Source organism: Panthera pardus, unplaced genomic scaffold, assembly GCF_024362965.1.
Source record: "Panthera pardus isolate Hobbes unplaced genomic scaffold, ASM2436296v1 HiC_scaffold_24, whole genome shotgun sequence".
In the NCBI taxonomy this organism is placed as follows: domain Eukaryota; kingdom Metazoa; phylum Chordata; class Mammalia; order Carnivora; family Felidae; genus Panthera; species Panthera pardus.
The window spans coordinates 90,798,887-90,819,562 of NW_026526810.1; the positions used below are offsets into that span (position 1 = coordinate 90,798,887).

The following is a 20,676-nucleotide window of genomic DNA, read 5'->3' on the forward strand; positions in this document are numbered from 1 at the left end:
TAAATTAATCCAGTAAGATCACAGGATACAAAAATCAATATACGTAAATCTTGCATTTTTTTAAAGTTTATTTATTTTGAGAGAGAGTGTGTGTGTGCGTGTGAGCAGGGGAAGGGCAGAGGGAGAAGGAGAAGGCTCTGTCAGCACAGAGCCCAATGTGGGGCTCGATCCCACAAATCATGAGATCATGACCTGAGTTGAAATCAAGAGTCGGATACTTAACCAACTGAGCCACCCAGGCACCCTTAATCTTGCATTTTTTATACTAATAATGAAGCAGCAGAACAAGAAATTAAGGAAAACAATCCCATTTACAATTGCACCAAAAATAATAAAATACCTAGGAATAAACTTAACCAAGGAGGTGAAAGACCTGTACTCTGAAAACTATAAGACACTGATGAAAGAAACCGAAGATGATATAAGCCATTGAAAAGATATTCCATGGGCATGGATTGGTAGAACAAATATTATTAAACTGTCCATACTACCCAAAGCCATTTACACATTTAATCAATCTTTATCAAAATATCAACAGCATTTTTCATATAACTAGAATAATCCTAAAATTTGTACAAAACCAGAAAAGACTCTGAATAGCCAAAGCATTCTTGAAAAAGAAGAACGAAACTGAGGTATCACAATCCTAAATTTCAAGCTGTACTACATAGCTGTAGTATTCAAAACAGTACAGTACTGGCACAGAAACAGACACATAGACCAATGGAACAGAATAGAGAGCCCAGAAATAAACCCACGATTATATGGCCAATTAATCCTTGACAAAGGATGCAAGAATATGCAATGGGAAAAAGTCTCTTCAATACATGGTGGTGGGAAAACTGGACAGCTACGTATGAAAGAATGAAACTGAACCACTTTCTTATACAAAACACAATAATAAACTCAAAACAGATTAAGGACCTAAATGTGAGACCTGAAACTGATAAAATCCTAGAAGAGAGCACAGGTAGTACTTTCTCTGACACTGGCCATAGCAACATTCTTCTGAGGCAGGGGGGAAAAAAGCAAAAATAAACTTTTGGGACTACATCAAAATACAAAGCTTCTGCACAGCAAAGGAAATAATCAACAAAACTAAAAGACAACCTAGTGGATGTGAGAAGATACTTACAAATGACGTACCTGAGAAAGGGTTAGTATCCAAAATATATAAAGACTTATACAACTGAACACCAAAAAGACAAATAATCCAATTAAATATGGACAATTAAAGGTGGCCAACAGACCCATGAAAAGTTGCTCAACATCACTCATCACCACGGAAATGCAAATCAAAACCACAATGAGATATCACTTCACACCTGTCAGAATGGCTAAAAATCAAAAATGTAAGAAACAGCAAGTGTTGACAAGGATGTAAAGAAAAAGGAACCCTTATGGACTGTTGGTGGGAACACAAACTGGTATAGCCACTGTGGAAAATAGTATGGTGTTTCCTCAAAAAATTAAAAATAGGGGCGCCTAGGTGGCTCAGTTGGTTGAGTGTGCAACTTCGGCTCAGGTCATGATCTCACAGTTCGTGAGTTTGAGCCCCACGTTGGGCTCTGTGCTGACAGCTCAGAGCCTGGATCCTGCTTCAGATTCTATCTCTCTCTCTCTGCCCTCCCCTGCTCACATTCTGTCTCTGTCTCTCTCTCTGAAAAATAAATGTTAAAAAAATTTAAAAAAAAAATTAAAAATAGAACTACCATATGATCCAGTAATTCTACTACTGGGTATTTACCCGAAGAATACAAAAACCCGAATTCAAAGGGATATATGCACCCCTCTGTTTATTGCAGAATGATTTACAAATAGCCAAATTATGGAAGCAGCCATGAAAAGAATGAAATCTTGCCATTTACACCATGGATGGATCTAGAGAATAATGATAAGTGAAATAAGTCACTCAGGGAAAGACAAATTCCATGATTCCACTCATACGTAAAACTTAAGAAAAAACAAATGAACAAAGAAAAAGAGACAAACCAGAAAGCAGACTCTTAACTAGAGAGAATAAACTGGCTGTTACCAAAGGGGAGGTAGGTGGGGGGATGGGTGACATAGGTGAAGAGGATTAAGAGTACACTTCTCGTAATGATCACCAGGTGATGTATGTAATTGTTGAATAACTATACTGTACACCTGAAACTAATATAACACTGTAAAAAATGCACTCAGAAATATTAGCACTTATAGAAGCCATTATGGAGTTGAACACGGGTATAAATAATATTTGACTAGATCTTGAAAATTTCCCCCCTAAATTTGATTAGTTTCTTATAACTGGAGACCCAAAAAATAGTAAATAATAAATATAATCTAATCTGGTAAAATACAGTAAGATTCATTTCAAAAGGACTTTACAGCTCTAAGCAAGTATTGTATTAAGAGGACCAGTTGCTTTTTGGACCCACAGATCCCCCAAATTTGTTGTTCTTTAGCGGAAACTCACTTTTAAGGGCCAGGAAGTATATCCAACACCCTCCAAATTTTTGGATCCCTATTCATTTCTTTGGGCAGAGCTCCTTATTTGTTTTAATTCAGATTAAAAAACGTATCTAGATATTACGTGAAACTAGTATGATTGATTCGTGGGTGCTTCTGTATATCCATACCTATCCTCTACCACATTTTAGTCCATTTCCCTGAAATCTTAAAAGAGCACTCAGTGGTTTAAATTATAGGCAAAAATTTTAGGAACTGGCTCATCTTTTGATCAAAGTCAAATCATAGATGCAGAAATGAAAGCTCACTAAGCCCAGATCTTCAGTGGCTGATAACTAATAGCAAGGACCTCGTGTACCTGTGCCTTAGCTCCTTTCATGTTCACTTGCTACGTTTAATAAAACTAACCTGTGGCCAGGAGGCTCCTCTGATGCATGGGAGATTTTCTGTGGCCACATTTCATGTGACCCAACATCAACAGGATACCTGGGTGGGCAGGCACTCTCCTGGGGGTGGAGGGCACCCACCCAGTAAGGAGGAGCTGCTCTCTTACCCTTTCTTGTCCAAAGCAGCCACATCATCTACTCTCATGCCAAAGATGAACAGGTTCTCTTCCCCAGCTTCTTCTGCCATTTCCACATTGGCCCCATCCATAGTCCCGATGGTCAGGGCCCCATTCAGCATGAATTTCATATTGCCTGTCCCTGAGGCTTCAGTGCCTGCGGTGGAAATCTGCTCCGACAGATCTGTAGCTGGAATGACTGCAAGCAAGGCGTATTAAAATCAGTGGATTCTGTCTCTCTAGACCTGCTTGTATTGTATCTGAGCATTTATCTACCTGGCCTGTTTTGATCATTAAAGTACTACACGTACATCAAAATAAACATTCCTATGGTATACAGAAGGATGGATCTCACTCTTCCCCTGGACTCAGGCAACTGCCTTTATCCATTTTTGATGTGCTATCTGGGTGGTTATTGCCACAGTGCTAAATAACTATATGCTTATACTACTCTTTCTTGGACTGGAAACTCTGAAGAGTATCTACTGCTCTCTGCTATAAAAGTTGACATTACATTTCTCTCTTCTCTTCCTCCCAGTTTTTGTTATGGTTTTATTTTTATTTCTTCTGCTTTATAACTTTATAAAATATATTAAAACTTTTCTTTATTGAACTTGAAATTTCAGCCTCTGCTGACTCTCCCTTTATAATCTGAGGAAATTGGATTGTCTGCATTCCTTCCTCTTCTCACCTCCTCCTTCCCTCTTTCAGCCCTGAGCACCTGTGGTGTGCCTGGGGCTAGACACCAAGCCTCTGACCTTTCAGCCTAATTTACACACAAATTAGTATTGCCAGAAGGTCCCTTTTGACCATTTTGACTTCAAAGGTCAGGATGAATTCTCTGTTTTACTTTGAAGGCTTCTTTGTGGATTAGCTATATCTTCATTTGCATCTCTAGGAACCTGGCTCTTTTCTCTTTATGCATACAATGTTAAACAGCAACTTCAGAGGACCCAGAAATACCTCAAAAAGAGAAAGGTCTGTTTTCAGTTTGGGACTTGGGTGAATGCACAGTTGGCATTTGCAGGTGGATGGTGCTTTGTGAGCACATGATGCAAATAAGCAAAGGTCCCAGTGGTAGAGAAAGGGATGTTGGCTTTCTGCCAGCCTGACTTTCCCCACGTGGGAACTCCATGCGTGATCAGTGCCCATCTAAGCACAGGTAAGCCTCATGCTTTGCAGCCTGATGTCTGTCCTTACTCCTTGTTGTCATGTACACAAATGACAGCCCTTCTTCATTCCACGAAGTGACCAGAGGACTATCAGGGGCTGGGGAACTGGTGTTCTATTGCAAAACTGGAGCTGGGAATGGAAGACCTTTCCTTTACTTTGGAGAGCACAGTCTACACTTTGCCAAAACCTCAGGGTCACTTCCTCCAGCACCCAGCTCTGACTAGCTGGCAGGAAAATGCACTTGCAAATGTAATCAGTGATACTGACTTTAGGGACAGCAATCTTGTTGTGAGTTGGATCACCTTAAAGGCTCTTAGCCTAGGCCCTTATTCTTCTATCCTAAGTTACTGGCTTCCTGTGCCCAGCTACTTCATTTTTCCATATCATGTCATCTTTCTCTAGAATTTGTCCTGGCCCCGCATGATTTGTGATGAAGAAACTACCTTTTTCAGCAAGAGATACTCTGTAGTTCTCCAAGAAGATGACTTTCAACTTGCTTCCAACCATAGGGTCATTGTTCACCACATCTGCCACTGAAGTGATCAGCTTTATGATCATTTTGGCCATGTGATATCCTGGGGCAGCCTTGGAGAAGAATGTCAAACACACTGACAGAATGCAGCCATGATCAAGTGGAGAAATGGTGAGAGATCAGGGCCCCCAAATCCCCAGTGAATAGAATCAACTTACTTTGCCACCAATTATGACTGTTCTGGGCACGAATAACTTCTTAGGGTCTTTCTTAATACCTGAAAGAGAATGAGAAGCGGATGGAACGGAGGGCAGTTGATGGCTAGGGAGGCGAGACCTGCGCCAGCCAAGAGTGTCACTTCCACTTCCAGGGGGCGTGGTGGCCACAGGGCTGACTCACGGTTGTACATGGTGACCACGTGCAGGCAGTTCAAGAGTTGCCGCTTGTACTCGTGGATCCTCTTCACATGCACATCAAACATGGAGGATGGGTTGATTTTCACTTTGTACTCCTTCTCCAAGAACTGGGAAAACTTCAGCTTGTTCTCCTGTGGAGACAGTGCATGATGCCAGAGCCCTTTTGACTTAGAAGCATCAGGTTGTCTGTTTTTAAAAACTGGAGCAATAATAAACCATAATAAAAACTGGAGCAGAACAAATGCCGTGGAAAGAATCCACACTGGGAAGCCTCACCTGCTTCACGTTGGAGAGTTCTCGGAGAAAGACGTCATCACCCACGAAGCTATGTAGCTTTGTCAGCTGGCTCAAGTCTTTCACGTAGTCTTCCCCGATTTTCTTTCAGTTTAAAGATGTGATTTAATTAATCAGGATGGCAGTCAAGCCCAAATGAGCAGTTTCTGTCAGTCCGGTGAGTGCTTGTGCTCGCCTACAGCAGGATGGCTGACCTACCACATAGTACGCAGAATGGCCACACTCACAGAAGAGGCTGGCAAGGCCATGTGGGAAGAACACTTTGCTAGTATCTTAAATGTAGTTTCAGTGGCGTTAAGTGTTAAAAACAGGAAACCTACCTAAACGGGGTAACACGGAACCCAGGTTCTACTAGTTATTTATATGGCCTTTGTTATTCTCTTTTACTAAATAGCATTACCATCTTTCATCTTTGTGTCATAGGAGTACGGTCAGCCAGGTATGTAATTTGCAGGCCCTTCCTTTACAAATCAAGAATTTCAAGATGGTTACAGTGGAAAATTAAGTCAAGCACAGAGCCTGTGGGACAGCACAAGTCACATGCTGGTGGCTGATGTAGCCGCCTGCTGCAGACTGGGTTCACAAAGTGCAAGGGCACCCCTTCCCGGTTACCTCTGCTATTAACTCTGCAAGCCCCGGGTTGCAGAGTAAGAGCCAGCGCCTTGGAGTGATCCCATTGGTTTTATTCTGAAACTTGTCTGGTTCTAGCTCGCTGAAGTCCTTGAATCTGGAGACAGAAGAGACACATCACTGAATCTGGCTGCAAGAGTGTGTTTCTGCTACATTCAAGAAGCCAAGTGTAGGCTTCGCAAGATTAAAAGATGGAAGGAGGAGCTGGCAGCAGCTAAGGCTGTTATTTGAAATAGAAATCCATTTGCAATTCCAAATAATTACAAGAAAAACTCCACATCGAATCAGCTCCGTATGATTTCCTGGCTGGCACTGACATATAGACCAGACTTTTCAGCAGAATAATTTTGTGTGGGTTTTTTTTTTTTTTTCTCCTAAATCTAGAACTAGGATGGTTGAGAGAAGAAGGCATTTTTTCTTTTTTAAGTGAATGTTACTTCATGTAGAAGAAAATACTTCTGCACATCTTGATAGGGCCTTTTGTTATCCCCAAATGCAAGCCAGCATCGACTAGCACCAGTGCACTGACGGAGCAACTTCAGACCCAGCACCACAGGAATGGACACTCACACTTGGGTCTTCACGATGTCTGAGTGAATTTTGGCCACGCCATTCACAGCATGGGAGCCCACAATGCAGAGGTGGGCCATGTTGATCCGTTTGCCTCCTTCCTCTTCAATCAGAGACATCCTTCTCAGACGGTCGACATCTTTAGGAAACAAGGCCGCAATTCTCTGGCCAAAGGAAGAGAAAGGCCTTGCTGGCCACTCAGGTTTAAAGCAACAGTGAGATAATGTCGTTCACTTCCCAAACAAAATCTTTGATGGAGCAAATACAAAACTTCACTCCCACAGACAGGGGTCGGGTTATCCCTAGGGAGTTGCCATCCTCCATTTTAGTCTTTTCAAAAAGATGCTTTTAACAAAGCCCCACCAGACTTGAATACTTTTTATGTATCAATGACGGAAAGATGTTTGGGCCTCCAGTTCAGTAAGAGGGGACACTGTAGCTACCCTTAACATCTCAAGACCTCGTTGTCAAAAGGGCTATGAATCTCTAAAAATGACTTACATCTAAATGCTTCTGATTTATCTCATAAATGATTTGCAAATGTCGAGGAAGCAACTTTTCCACCAGGTCTACAGGCCAGCGCTCCAGGGCCTCTGGAAGCACCGTGTGGTTGGTGTATGCGAAGGTCTTCTGGGTGATCTCCCATGCCTGCAGGAAAAGGAGGGGCTTAGCAGCTTTCCTCTGCAAGAAAGGTGGCCCATCACACAAAACCAGACATTCCCTAAGCTCCCGCCAGTCTGCAACGGGACAGTTCATCTACACAGTAAGACACGCTCAATTCTACCAGGTTCCTGAATGGTCCAGAGACTGGGAATATGTAAGGGGGGGTAGGTGGGAAGCAGTTATTTGCAAAACTGTCTGATAAAACTGAAGACAATATACTGATAAGGTTTCTCTACTATCCTAACATGCCTTTTATTTATAAAATAAGCAAAATCTGAGGAACACAAACAAGTAATGTTTTCAATTAGCTGTGTTCTGAGGTTGCAGAGTTTAATTTAGAATCATTTTAGATGCAGAAATAAGGGTAAACACAACAAAAGTCTGAACTACCGAGCTGTGCCCCATTAGGAATGTATTTATTTCTTAATCTTACTCCATGTAAAGCAGTAAGGAGAGAGAGATGTTAGCACCAGGGCAAACTTATTTTTAACCACTGGGAGTTAGCAACAGTAACTTATTTTGAAAAACCGTAAAAGGACCTTTTGGCAAAATCTCAGAACCACAGATATTCTCGTTAATTGAGGGAAAAGGAAGCCAAACTATCCAGACCTTGCACCAGGGCAATTTTTCAATATCCACAAAAATCCTCATCAGCTCAGGGATGGCCAGTGCGGGGTGTGTGTCATTCAGCTGGATGGCAACCTGTGTGGGGAAAAAAGGCATCGGTGTGAAGGTGACAGATGGCCTAGTGTCTGCTTCTTTATCCTCATGCATGTCTGTGCAAAGCACCAAGCAAAATGCCCACCTTTTGTGGGGTGCTTTAAGCCTACCATACTTACTCAAATGTTTTAGCAGAGAAAGGGTTGTAAATCTAATAGGAAGTCCTGAGCCCTCAGTTGTCCCTCTCTGTGTTCACAGACCAAATACTTGCCTGGTCTGGAAAGGCATCAAATGTAGTCTTGGCATTGTCAGTGGAGCCAAACTTGGAGGCTTTGAAACGTCGGATGACATCTTGCAAGGTAGCAGCCACCACAAAGTACTCCTGCTTCAATCGTAGCTCCTTCCCTTCAAAAAACTTCAAGCCAGAGAGACTGAGTGAGAGTAGCTCACCCGGTGGGCGTGGCCAAAATATGACGGGGATCTCCCGCCCAGAAAACTTTAAGACTAAAGCTCATAGGACATACAGTGGAAGATGGCAGGTTGAATGTCAAGCATTAGACTTTGTTCTTTCCTGAAGCATTATTAAAATGACAGTAAAGGGGCTTAAAGAAGGCATACAAATAAAGGATGAAAGGAATGGGAGACAACAGTAACAAACTTTTTGAAGCTGAAAAATAGATGGATGAGTGTTAATTGGGCCAGAAGACCCAGGAAAGCTGAATTTTGACCTGGTAGAGGAGAAGAGCCAAAAAGCAGCTAAATTTATGTGCCAAATCCTCTAAAGGCTCCGGACTTGGCAGCAGTGGGTGCATTTGGAAGTGGGGGTGAAGATGCGGTAAAAGGTTAGTTGCGAGGGGGTGCCTGGGTGGCTCAGCTGGTTAAGTGTCCAACTCTTGATCTAGGCTCAGATCATGGTCTCACAGGTTTGTGAGATCCAATCCCACGTCAGGTTCCACAACGACAGCATGAAGCCTGCTTGGGATTCTCTCTCCCTCTATCTCTGCCCCTCCCTCCACTCTTTCTCCTTCTCTCAAAAATAAATAAATAAACATTTAAAAATAAATGGTTAGTTGCAAGCCTAGGAAGCAGCTGGCCTCAGACTTCATCCCCAGTTCCCTCAGCTGAGCAATCTCCTTCCCCAACTCAGACAGAAGCTGACATTCTCTGGAGATGGAAACACAGGGTTCTCTGTGCTGGAGGGAAGCAGGTACAGTCGAAAGCAGGGTTACCACTCTGTACTGAAAATGGGGGGAAAGGGAGTTAAGTGAAAATTTATGGGCTGAATTGTTGAGACTCTAAGTTTTCTTCTCCCAATCAAATTTCAGAACACAGGCAGCCAACATTAATTCTGCGAGGAAAGAAGCTGTAAGAGCCTTCTCTTGGAGGTGAGAAAGATCAGAGCAAACAGTCCTGCATGGTCAGACCTCAGACCAGGGCAAGACCATGGAGGATGCGTCAGAACTCAAGATCGTGTCATTTTTTTTTAAAGGTTATTTCTTTATTTTGAGAGAGAGAGAGAGGCGCAGAGAGAGAACATGAGGAAGAATCCCAAGAAGTCTCTGCACTGTCAGCTCAGAGCCTGATGTGGGACTAAATCTCCTGAACCAGGAGATCATGACCTGAGCTGAGATCAAGAGTCAGACACGTAACCGACTGAGCCACCCAGGAGCCCCTCATGACTGTATTATTGAGGAACTTAGGGAGCATATCTAAGATTCTGTACTTTTCTTATAGGTGATTAGAAGACTTTAAAGAGCTTTAAGCAAGGGAAAAAAATCTAGCTAGCAGAGGGAGGACAGTTGGAAGATTCCTGGAAGAGAGACTAATGTCTGGATGAGGGCTATGGCCAAGTTGGGAAGACAGAATGAGTTTGCTCTTGTAATTACAGTACAAAAATGATTTATTAACTTGTACTTAAAAATAGGCACGACCCCAAGAGCTACCTTTTACTCAATGAATTTAGTTAACTTTGCATCCCATGCTAACTTAGTATACTCTGTGAACTGCTAGAGATAATTACTTCCGAGTAAAGTTAGGTTTGGCCCCTACTGAAGCCGGAGGATGCATTTTAAGCCCCTTCCAGTTAAATAATTTGGGAGGCTGGGTTTAGCTAGGTAGTACTTGGAAGGATTCTTATATTAACTGACCACAAAACAAGACCACTTTTTGCTTTTGGGTCAGAGATTTTTCTGACATGCACTGAAGTCACAATGTTTCTCTCAAAGGAAAAACTATACTATAAAGTTTCTGAAAATACTACGGCAAACTTAATCCTCTGTAGAGACTATAGTTCAACACCAAGTGGACACCTGGTCTTAAGGACCATTTATATCCCAGTCTTCCAAACCTTCTTTTGTGCCACTTTTCAGAGCACAGTAGTAATTTGGTTGTTCCTGAGACTTATTATAAAAGAGTAATCATTACAGCTTCAAGAAAACAATTTCACCCGTATATAAGGTAGAGCTAAGTATATTTAAATCAACTGAGAATCCATAGTGGTCTTCTGTGATCCAGTTCCAAGTTTTTTAAAAAAAGATTTTTTTTTTAAATTTTAGCTATTTTTAGTGTAAGATTAGGAATAATCACCTATTAAAAAAAGTTTCAAGGGATGAATAAGTGGCATAAGAAACAAATGTTTGCTTCTGGGTCTGCTCCCAGGTCCAGACCCCACCTTGCCTGAGGGCAGAAGGCTGGGACGAGCCTGTCAGCAAGGGGAAGAGGCCAGGCAGGAAACTTCCAGGGTCTCCTGACCCTGTGGAAGAAACTTCTGTTTGGAACTGAAGCAGTATTTCACCAGTGCTCCCTTCATCTTTTATATCCAGGCTTGGTTTTGAAATGCACATACATAACCTCCCAACTGGTCATGAGGTTACTAGTCAAGGGCAAAATACCCATTCTGATTTCATGAAATGTACAAATTTGTTTTCCTTACTTGGCGGGGAGCGGAAGGGAAATCTAGTAATTCAGGAGGTGACAGAGATTACTGTGCACTGAAGAAAAAAAATCAGTATTGAAGATGTGCTTTATGGGCTATAAAGGGGTACTTCTGAAATAAGCTGCTTCTGTTTCTACTGGGAAAGCAAGCTTGACCACTCACATTATCATTGGGATAGAGGACTCGGGAGATGTTCTCGGCCAGATTTCGGTCCAGCACAGCCTGAATGTAGTCTCCAACGTTAACTGGGGGGAAGGTTAGAAAAATGAACAAACAGATAAGCCAGCCACTGTTATCGAAGCCCCTTGACCTCACCTGATGCTTGCTGCATGCCATGTGGATGTAGGGATTCTACAATTCCTGAAAGTTCAAAAGGAATTCCATAGATCTCCCTGCTGTGATTTGCATGAGAGTCTAAGAGGGCCAGACAGAAGGACTGCTTTAAAAATGTCCTTGCATGTGCTCCATAAAATGGCTGCTCAGCCACTTAAGAGTTCTATCAGAAACTCAAGACTGTTCTCTCAAGCTCAATTTGATACTATTAATCAGAAAGACTACACAGGCATACACACACATATACAGAAACCATTTATGCCCCACTCCCCAATATCTTTGTTTTGTGCCATCTTTTAGAGTTCGTGCTGATTTGGTTGCTTCTGTGATCAAAATATTAAACATACACACACAGACACGAGAGCCCAGTCTGTACTCACAGTCTCTGAGGTTAAAGTCATTTGGCGCCCGAGCAGACCAGAGGCGCATGGTGTTGACGGTGTTGTTCATATAGCCGGGCACCGGGGTGTCATATGGCAGGGCCAGGACCACCTGTGGGATTAAACCAAAGCAGCTGCTCAGTTTCCCATGTGTAGGGACGTTGGCTGAACAATGGGATGTAAGTTAGCAACTGGGTTTCTGTTCCTGGCTCCATCACCAACTCAGACTGTGAGGGGCCTAAACCAAGATGAGGGTCCTAGGACTGGAGGGTAAGTTATTAGGGACCATGTGGAGCTTCCTCCTACTGGAGCAATCTGGGTGGCTGGAACCATCTAGACTGATGGTCCCCGGAATCATGCCAATGGTGCCTTCCCTTTGTGTCCCTTGCCTTGATGTGGATGCAGATCTTTCATGTTTCAGAATAAGCCATTGCTCTAAAAATAATAAAATATGATGTGCAAAGTGACAAAGTGAATCTGTATTCACTAAAAACAGGAATAGGGCAATTTTAGTGTAGGTAATTCAATAGTCTTATTTCAAATATGGTGAAAATTAACAGAACAGAAACATATGCAGCTAGATTATAGATGACGTTTAAAATACTATGCTAGATTTTTCAAAGTTGCATGGAGAAGAGTTATTTTGGTGATGAGACCAATCAGCTGATGATCAGCTGAGATGGGTGTTAAGAGGTGAGCTTTGGAAAATTGGTAGCTCAGTCTTTGTGGCAGTCATTGAGACTGAGAAGTACAAGAAGGTAACTGTGTTTCACATGAATTAAAATTTATGTGGGAAAAGACTCATTTCTATTCTGACTCATCAGTCAAGCTCTAAGGAAAGGCAATGACAGAGAGGGAGGGGGGCAAACCATAAGAGACTCTTAAAAACAGAATAAACTGAGGGTTGATGGGGGGTGGGAGGGAGGGAAAAGTGGGTGATGGCCATTGAGGAGGGCACCTGTTGGGATGAGCACTGGGTGTTGTATGGAAACCAATTTGACAATTAATTTCTTATTAAAAAAAAAAAAAGAAAGGCAATGACAGACTGACTGGACTGAAGGGTGCTAGAGATCACTTAGTGCAACCCACTCTTTTTGGACATGACAGGAATGAGGCTGAGAGAGAAGTGACTTGCCCACAGTCACAGTCAATGGTAGGGGTGAAACCGAAACACAAAGCTCTTTAATGCGAGTTATGAGTGAATGAAGCCATATAGTCTGTATCAATCACATATATTTAATCATGCTTCCATGAATACCAGGATCTCGAAGTAATAAATCACCCTCCTTTAAATACCTTTTACCAGGAAAGACAGATCTCTGGAGATTTTTAAAGTACATTGTGATCCATCAGGAAAAGGTGGTTACAGAATGGGAGTGAATCTGGGTTGAAACAGGATTTGTCCTCTGATCCTTGAAGTGTAATTGAGGCAGCTGTGGAAATACACTCAGATATCCCTTCAGAGAACTTTAGGCAGAATTTGCCACCAGGGAGCTTGAGCCGCTGAGGCCATGCTTTCCTAGGGATGCTTCCATCATGACGGAGCTTGAGAGCTAGGACTTGGCTCAAGAGCAATCTTTAATCTCAGGCCCCACCAACCTGGCTGCTTGCTCTGAAATACACAGCCACCTGAGCTCTTCCCGAGGATCCTCCTTCTTTTCCCTTTTCTCTTCACAGGTGCCACACCTCCTCCAACTGCCCCCTCCTCTCTGTCACTATTAGCAATTGCCCCAATATGTCACTTGTACTTCTAATTCTCTCTGGTGTCTGCTTCCCAGAGGACCAGTGCTGACACACATGTGAAATGGATTGCTCAGTTTCCTGGAAACTGCCCACAGCATGTGTATACCACGCCTGTCCTCATGCTCTCTGACCTCACCAGCTACAGACCTGCGGCTGATTTGGGTGATGGCTTCCATAAATCCATAAAGTGCTGCACAGTTTGGGCCAACTCACCTTATGTGACACCTGCCCCATAACCTTGCCTTTGTGGGCACAGAAAAATATATTCTTTCTAATTGAATGTCTGGATATATTATAAAAATGCTTAGAGGTGCTCTGTAAATACAAGGTAGCTCAACAGTGGGACCTGGTGTAAACAGAATGCTTCAGGACTGATTGTGTTAACTACATACATTTGAACAGGTCAGAAGTCACTGGAAGTTTTTAGACACCAAAACGTATACCAAATACTTGCTAGTTGAATACGAAATACTTGCTAGTTTAATACCAAATACGTGTGTGAATTCTTTGGGCATATTAATGATTGATTTGTTTACAGCTCTCCTGATCACATGTGTAACCAACTGCAATTTAGATTGTATTCTATTGTTCAACTAAATTTAGAAAAAGAGAAACTTATCTTGAAATTATAGTATTAGTTTATCCCTTATACCATTATACTATAATGACCTATTTTAGTTTCTAATCTATTTCATATGTTGAAGAAATTCATCCTCAGATAGAAAAATCATTTTTAAATAGTCTTATTTTTCTGAACTGCAAATAGCTCTACATGGATTAGCAGAATAAATTATCAGTTTAAAAAGTCAACTATAAAATGGGTGTTGGTTCTTCTAAAATAAAATGAAGCTTTTATTCATGGAGAATAATCCACAAACCATCTGAATTTAGCATTACAATACTGAACTTCATTCACAGTTTTGCTAAATAAAAATATCTACTTGGTCTTTACCATTTCCTTTAAGCTTTTAAAGAATGGCTAGTGACACATCGTTCCCAGCCTGAGACCATATTTATTAAGCAAATATCTCAAATGGAGCCTCCAAAGATTAGACAATGCAGTCTCGTAATAGGGGTTATTTTCAGGAAGTAAGAAGACAGCAAAGCACGAACCATCACTGGGGGTGCTGAGAAGTGAACTGGTCAGCAACATGGTAATGCTCCATATCCATCCATGAATTAAGTACGCTTGGATCGACACCAGCATTATTTTTCTAGAAGTGATTTTGCACAAAATAACAATTTGTAAAATTTTGTATTATTTTTCTTAACATATAAATGTTGGCATTCCTCTAAATACTTTAGTTTAAAAAAATTATTTTTAAATGTTTTATTTAATTTTGAGAGAGAGAGAAAGAGACAGAGTGTGAGCAGGGGAGGGGCAGAGAGAGAGAGAGAGACAGAGAATTCAAAGCAGGCTCCAGGCTCTGAGCTGTCAGCATAGAGCTTGACATGGGGCTTGAACCCACAAACCATGAGATCATGACCAGAGCTGAAGTCGGATGCTTTAACCGACTGAGACACCCGGGCACCCCTAATAAATACTTTAGTTTTAAAATATTTACCCCTGTGAAGTAGCAAGTAAATATATGGCAGTGAGGTGAGGAATGACATTTACATTTATTTAGTCTTGGCATCAAAAACTTTTTATAAAACTGGAGAGTTAGGCATGCTAGGATTACAGAATCAATTAATCTGATGAAGCTGATTGTAAAATGACCCTGATAAGTTACTTGATCTTGAGGAAATCACTTCTCTCTTGGTCTCAGCTCCCTTGTTTCCAAAATGAGTGGGTTCAATAAGATAAGTAATGGATTTATTTGTAAAAATATACTCTTCAATTATTCAAAACACAATGTACTATATCAGTATCACATACATTATATTTTATGCTATGTATCCACTGTGCTATACAGTACAAAATATTCAGCATGAGGACACTCTGAATACCTGGGTGTCGATCCATTTGGTGCCAGTCTTGGTGTGCTCTACTTTTCCATAGAAGTGCACAGGCAGCATGAATTCAGGACGGGCTTTCTCCCAGGGGTTTCCATGCCTGAGCCAATCATCTGCCTCTTCTACCTGCAAAAAGGACATGGCTTAGAATTTATTTTTCAGGAGGGATGCCTGGGTGGCAATTATTTAATGTTTAATAAGTAAACATTAAAAAAAATTGAAAAATAATTTATTTTTCAGGAGATGTGGACCTTCATTTATATCAAATCAAAAATATCTTTGACTAAATCAATGCAAGAATACTTTTCGTAAGAAAGAACTGTGAAACTCAATTCACCTTTGTTAATGTATTACAATAATTTAGGTAATACATTACAATAATTTAGGTAATACATTACAATAATGTATTACCTAAATTAACAACAATAATACTTGTTAATACATAACATTTAATCCTCATAGCATAACTCTATAGGATGGAACTATGATGTTTCCTTTTTTATTTTTATATTTATTTATTTTTAAGAGAGAGAGACAGAGACAGAGCATGAGCAGGGGAGGGGCAGAGAGAGAGGGAGACACAGAATCTGAAGCACCTGCAGGCTCTGAGCTGTCAGCACAGCCCAAATGCGGGACTCAAACCCACAGAGAGATCATGACCTGAGTCAGACGTCCAACCGAACGAGCCACCCAGGCACCCCTATGTTTCCTTTTTTAAAGAGGAGGAAATTATAACATCTGTCACACAGATGGTAAATGGTACAGCTGAGATTTGACCTTAGGTCTGCAGGTTCCAGAGCCTGTGTCTTAATATCTGTAAATATAATTGTCCAGCTTGAGGGATAGAGGGAGGCCATCCAGGAATGTTTATAACTGGATACCTGGACCTGATGGGTCCTAGATGATGGTTTCTGTCAAGATTCTTTTGCCTAGAATACCCAGAATCAGTTAAGAAATACTACTCATAGAGTAGTATAAGCCTGGGTGGCTCAGTTGGTTAATCATCTGACTCTTGATTTAGGTTCAGGTCATTATCTCACGGTTCGTGAGTTCACGCCTCACACTGGGCTCTGCACTGACATTGAGGAGGCTGCTTGGGATTCCTTCTCGCTCTCTGCCCCCCTCCCCCCCGCCACTTGCTCATGATCTCAAAAATAAATACAATAAAATAAAAAAAAAACACAATACTACTAATAGAAAATTCTCTTAAGAAAGCTTATTTCAATATAAGCATAAGACACTATTACATTCTGTAGTCTTTAATTTAATCCTTCATAATTGTGATCTGATAATGAACTATTAATTATGGTTCATTTTGAAAATAACATCTACTAATACATAAAGAATTTTTTGGCAATTTCAACATTTCCCCATGTGTTTATGTTAATTTATAACAACACATTTTTTATAAAAAATTTTAAAATCATAATTTGTATGATTTTAAATCATGTATGGACATGTATGTATGCACATCAAATTAATTTTGGTTTGCAACACACATGCCCAAACAAGAAAAAACACATTGGAGAGGGGGGGATGTATTTTTAAAGTAAAGATATCATTAGTGAAACCTTTAAAATACTATATATATATCAAAAAATTTAGTTGTGTTTTCACAAGAAAGGAAGGGGTAAGGGATTTTAGTGTAAAGTACTCATCAAAGAGATTACCCCAAATATTGATATTTTACCTATTTGATTCCTCACCTTCCCCTCTTAGAATATATAGCTTTATTTTAAGAAGATTTTGCTTATGAATTATGACAGACTGCTGGATGTTTCATGACTCTCACCTAAATACAAGTTCAATGCCTACCCCAGGCATACTGTAGAGAAAAAGAAATACAGTATCTTTCAGGTATTAGACAAAACACTGATGTCAACAGATAGACAAGAAAATACACATTCATTTATTCAAACATTGACTATGACTTTATATCAAGAAAGCCAGTAAGCTACCCATTAATACTAAGTACGTGCATAATGGTGAATCAAAAGGGGACTCAGAGAAACAACATCTGCAGGTAGTAGATCTGGGCGTGAGACAGACGCTAGAGGCAAGATGCACCACAGGTAGGGTGAAGCCTAGAGAAGGCTGGAGCTGGGTTTGAGCTAATCAGCTGATCAAACCTTGTTAAAATGCAAATTCTCAGTCAGTCTGGGAGGAGGTCTAAAATTCTGCACTTAAGGGGCACCTGGGTGGCTCAGTCGGTTAAGCATCCAACTTCGGCTCGGGTCATGATCTCATAGTTCGTGAGTTCGAGCCCCGCGTCAGGCTCTGTGCTGACAGCTCAGAGCCTGGAGCCTGCTTCACATTCTGTGTCTCCCTCTCTCTCTGACCCTCTCCCGTTCATGCTCTTTCTCTGTCTCAAAAATAAACGTTTAAAAAAATTAAAAAAAGATAAATAAAACTCTGCACTTAAATTTTTTTTAAAACTTTTAACATTTATATTTGAGAGAGAGAGAGAGAAAGAGAGAGAGAGAGAGAGAGAGAGAGAGAGAGAAACAGAGCACAAGCAGGGGAGGGGCAGAGAGAGAGACACAGAATCCGAAGCAGGGTCCAGGCTCTGAGCTGTCAGCACACAGCCCGATGCAGGGCTTGAACCCACGAACTGTGATCATGACCTGAGCCAAAGTCAGATGCTCAACTGGCTGAGCCACCCAGATGCCCCTGAAGTTCTACATTAAAAAAAATGTTTTTAATGTTTATTTATTTTTGACAGAGAGGGAAACAGAGCATGAGTGGGGGAGGGGCAGAGAGAGAGGGAGAACAGAATCTGAAGCAGGCTCCAGGCTCTGAGCTGTCAGCTCCCCCGGGCTCGAACTCACGGACCTCGAGGTCATGACCTGAGCTGATGTCGGACACTCAACCGAATGAGCCACCCAGGCGCCCCTGAAATTCTGCATTTTTAACATGTGTCCTGGGGCTCCATCCATGGTGCAACCAGGAGCTATGTGGTGATACAAAGTCAGTAACTGCAACTCAGAATTTAGACTTCCGCTTATTCTAGTCGGAAGAGAATATCAAAAAATGAAGTAAAAATTTAACAAGGAAACAGCTGAATTTTAGCAGCTGATAAGCTGGTTAAGTTAGAGTCCATTAGCTTGTGTTGACAGCTAGAAACGCTACACAAATAAATGAACATATCCACAAAGGATCAAAACATCCTGACTTACAAAACACTTTATGCTGCATTTAGGCAAGGGCAGGCTGGGGGTTTTCAAACACTGGTCAGTGTGAACACTGCTTCCTGTAACAGGAAGAAACCTCATTTCAGCACTGGAGACGGTTGTAAAACCCACCTGAAGGCATTAAACAAAATGGGACAATGAGGCAGAAACAGCTTTCCTCAAAAATCTGTGTATAGGAGAGCTGACAATGTATCTTCTGCTGAGAAATGCAGCAGGATCATATCGTTTTGCCCTCAAGCAGCGTGAAATGCTCTCAGAACAGATGAACTCTGGGCTCGTCACCACTGGCCCACTGCTGAGAAAGTCAGAGGCTGCATTTGCTCTTTTGAGAGAATATGAGGTGACAAGGCACCAGTCAGCAGATTACTCGTAATGCCATCAAATGTCGGTCTTTTTAATTTTTCCCTGAATAATGGCTGATTTCAACTCCACTGGGTTAACAAGTTATGTAAGAAGACAGAACTCCTAGCTTGCTGTTCTTTGTCTCGAACCTCTTCCTGATTTGGTAAGGAACCGGTTAATTATTCCCTCAATTTCACAAATCTTGTTTTTAGGGTAAATTGGCCAACATTTCATAAGCACAGGCTGGTCTGAACAGATCAGAGGAGAAAAGGGGAACTGCGGCCACCACCCCCACTAAACCCTCAGAAGCTGCAGAATGGTGATAAACCTCTTCTCTACCTTGCTTTCTTCCAATGAATCAACAAACTGGTCTGTAAATTTAGACTTCCATGTAGCCAGTGACCCCTGAATGCACCGACATGCTGAGTCATGTGAAGGGCAGGGGCAAGATAGAAGAGCTTTCATTTACATCCAAGTGGGCTGCTGGATCTGAACACGTGGGATCAAAGAGAGCGGAGACAAAGAAAGTGTGGGTCTGTGGAGGAAGGAGCGGTGCTCCTGTCAGGGGGTGGGGTGGTGAGGAGGGGGCACAGCCTCGACTTGGCATCTTCCTAGAGGAATGGCGCAATGGCTTCTGTGTTCCAGCCAGCATGGGAGCAGAGGTCAGCTCAGGGAGCTCTGTTAGTGACTGAACTGTAAGAAAGGCTTTCCCCGTCGACTGGGACACATGGGACATGAAGAACTAGTGAGCCAACAAACTTTGTTTTCTGATGGTACAACAAATTGAAAACTGTTTATGGGGGCACCACAAATTCAACAGTGGTAACTAGAATCTTGCTGGGCAATGTGAATTGTGCGAGAGAGAGAAGGGTTGATTCTACTCTGAGATACCTACTGTGAGCACCTTTCTACTCTGAGCTTTGGTATGGGACTGTTAAACTTTAATGTGAGGCTGTTCCAATTGTCTTTCCCTCCTTCCTCCCAGGGGCCAATTATTTTCATTCAAGACTATTACTGATAAAGTTTCAATGATCCCCATTAGAGTCTAAGGTAAGTCAAGAATTTTGGCAATAAAATTACTTTCCTGGGGTTTCTGGGTGGCTTGGGTGGTTGAGCGTGTCTGACTCTTGATTTTGGCTCAGGTCATGATCCCAGGGTTGTGGGACAGTCCCTCTAGGGTCTCCACACTGAGCATGGAGCCTGCTGAAGATTTCTTTCTCTGTCTGTCTCTCTCTCTCCCTCAGCTCCTCTCCCCTGCTCTTGTACTTTCTTTCTCTTTCTAAAATAAAAATAAATCAATAAATCAAATTATTTTCTTTAGGGTATTCACAATGAACACTTTAGTACTGCAAATGTTCCTTGAAGAGACTTCAAAAACTAGAAGTTCATTAACCTTTAAAAATCTTCCCAGTGTGTGCCATTTTCTTCAGCCTTCTCCACTGCAGGAGCAATGATGTAGCTGATGTGTGTGGGAGCATGCCCATACCTTCAAAAGATAGGCTTTCCTGGAAGATACTTTTTTTTTTAATAGAAATAGCTTCTTTTTTAATGGTACGATGTATTTTATGTTTGCCCTTTAAAATCCCATCACAGTAAACAATGGATATGGTAAATATGAGTTTTTCTGACTCAGATTCAAGTCATAGTGAGAGTAGTGATGATGGCTAGCAAGGTCAGCTTTGGAGACTTGCAAAAGTCATGTAGTGTCTCTTTCTCATGAACACTAGAAATATAAGCTTCCTGGATCTGACAGGAGAGAAAGGGAACGTGTCCTAGAATAAAGGCCATTTAAAAGTAGCAAAGGTACATTGAAAAGGGCATCTTTTGGGATGAGCACTGGGTGTTGTATGGAAACTAATTTGACAATAAATTTCATATAATAAAAAAAAAAGAACACCTAATAAA

The 20,676-nt window shown here is 41.5% G+C and overlaps 1 protein-coding gene across 1 annotated transcript in view; it reads right to left on the reverse strand.

The window, feature by feature from the left end:
- PYGL (glycogen phosphorylase L) overlaps positions 1-20,676 on the reverse strand; it is a 43,351-nt gene that overhangs the window by 8,665 nt on the left and 14,010 nt on the right. The window contains exons 5-17 of the mRNA XM_019451838.2: positions 15,233-15,364; positions 11,540-11,651; positions 10,989-11,071; positions 8,163-8,306; positions 7,841-7,933; positions 7,070-7,216; positions 6,569-6,732; positions 5,981-6,095; positions 5,351-5,452; positions 5,058-5,205; positions 4,877-4,935; positions 4,630-4,771; positions 3,005-3,212 (exon numbers count right to left, since the gene is read on the reverse strand). Coding sequence (XP_019307383.2) covers positions 3,005-3,212; positions 4,630-4,771; positions 4,877-4,935; positions 5,058-5,205; positions 5,351-5,452; positions 5,981-6,095; positions 6,569-6,732; positions 7,070-7,216; positions 7,841-7,933; positions 8,163-8,306; positions 10,989-11,071; positions 11,540-11,651; positions 15,233-15,364 — 1,649 coding nt within the window. The remainder of the gene's footprint in view (positions 1-3,004; positions 3,213-4,629; positions 4,772-4,876; positions 4,936-5,057; positions 5,206-5,350; positions 5,453-5,980; positions 6,096-6,568; positions 6,733-7,069; positions 7,217-7,840; positions 7,934-8,162; positions 8,307-10,988; positions 11,072-11,539; positions 11,652-15,232; positions 15,365-20,676) is intronic.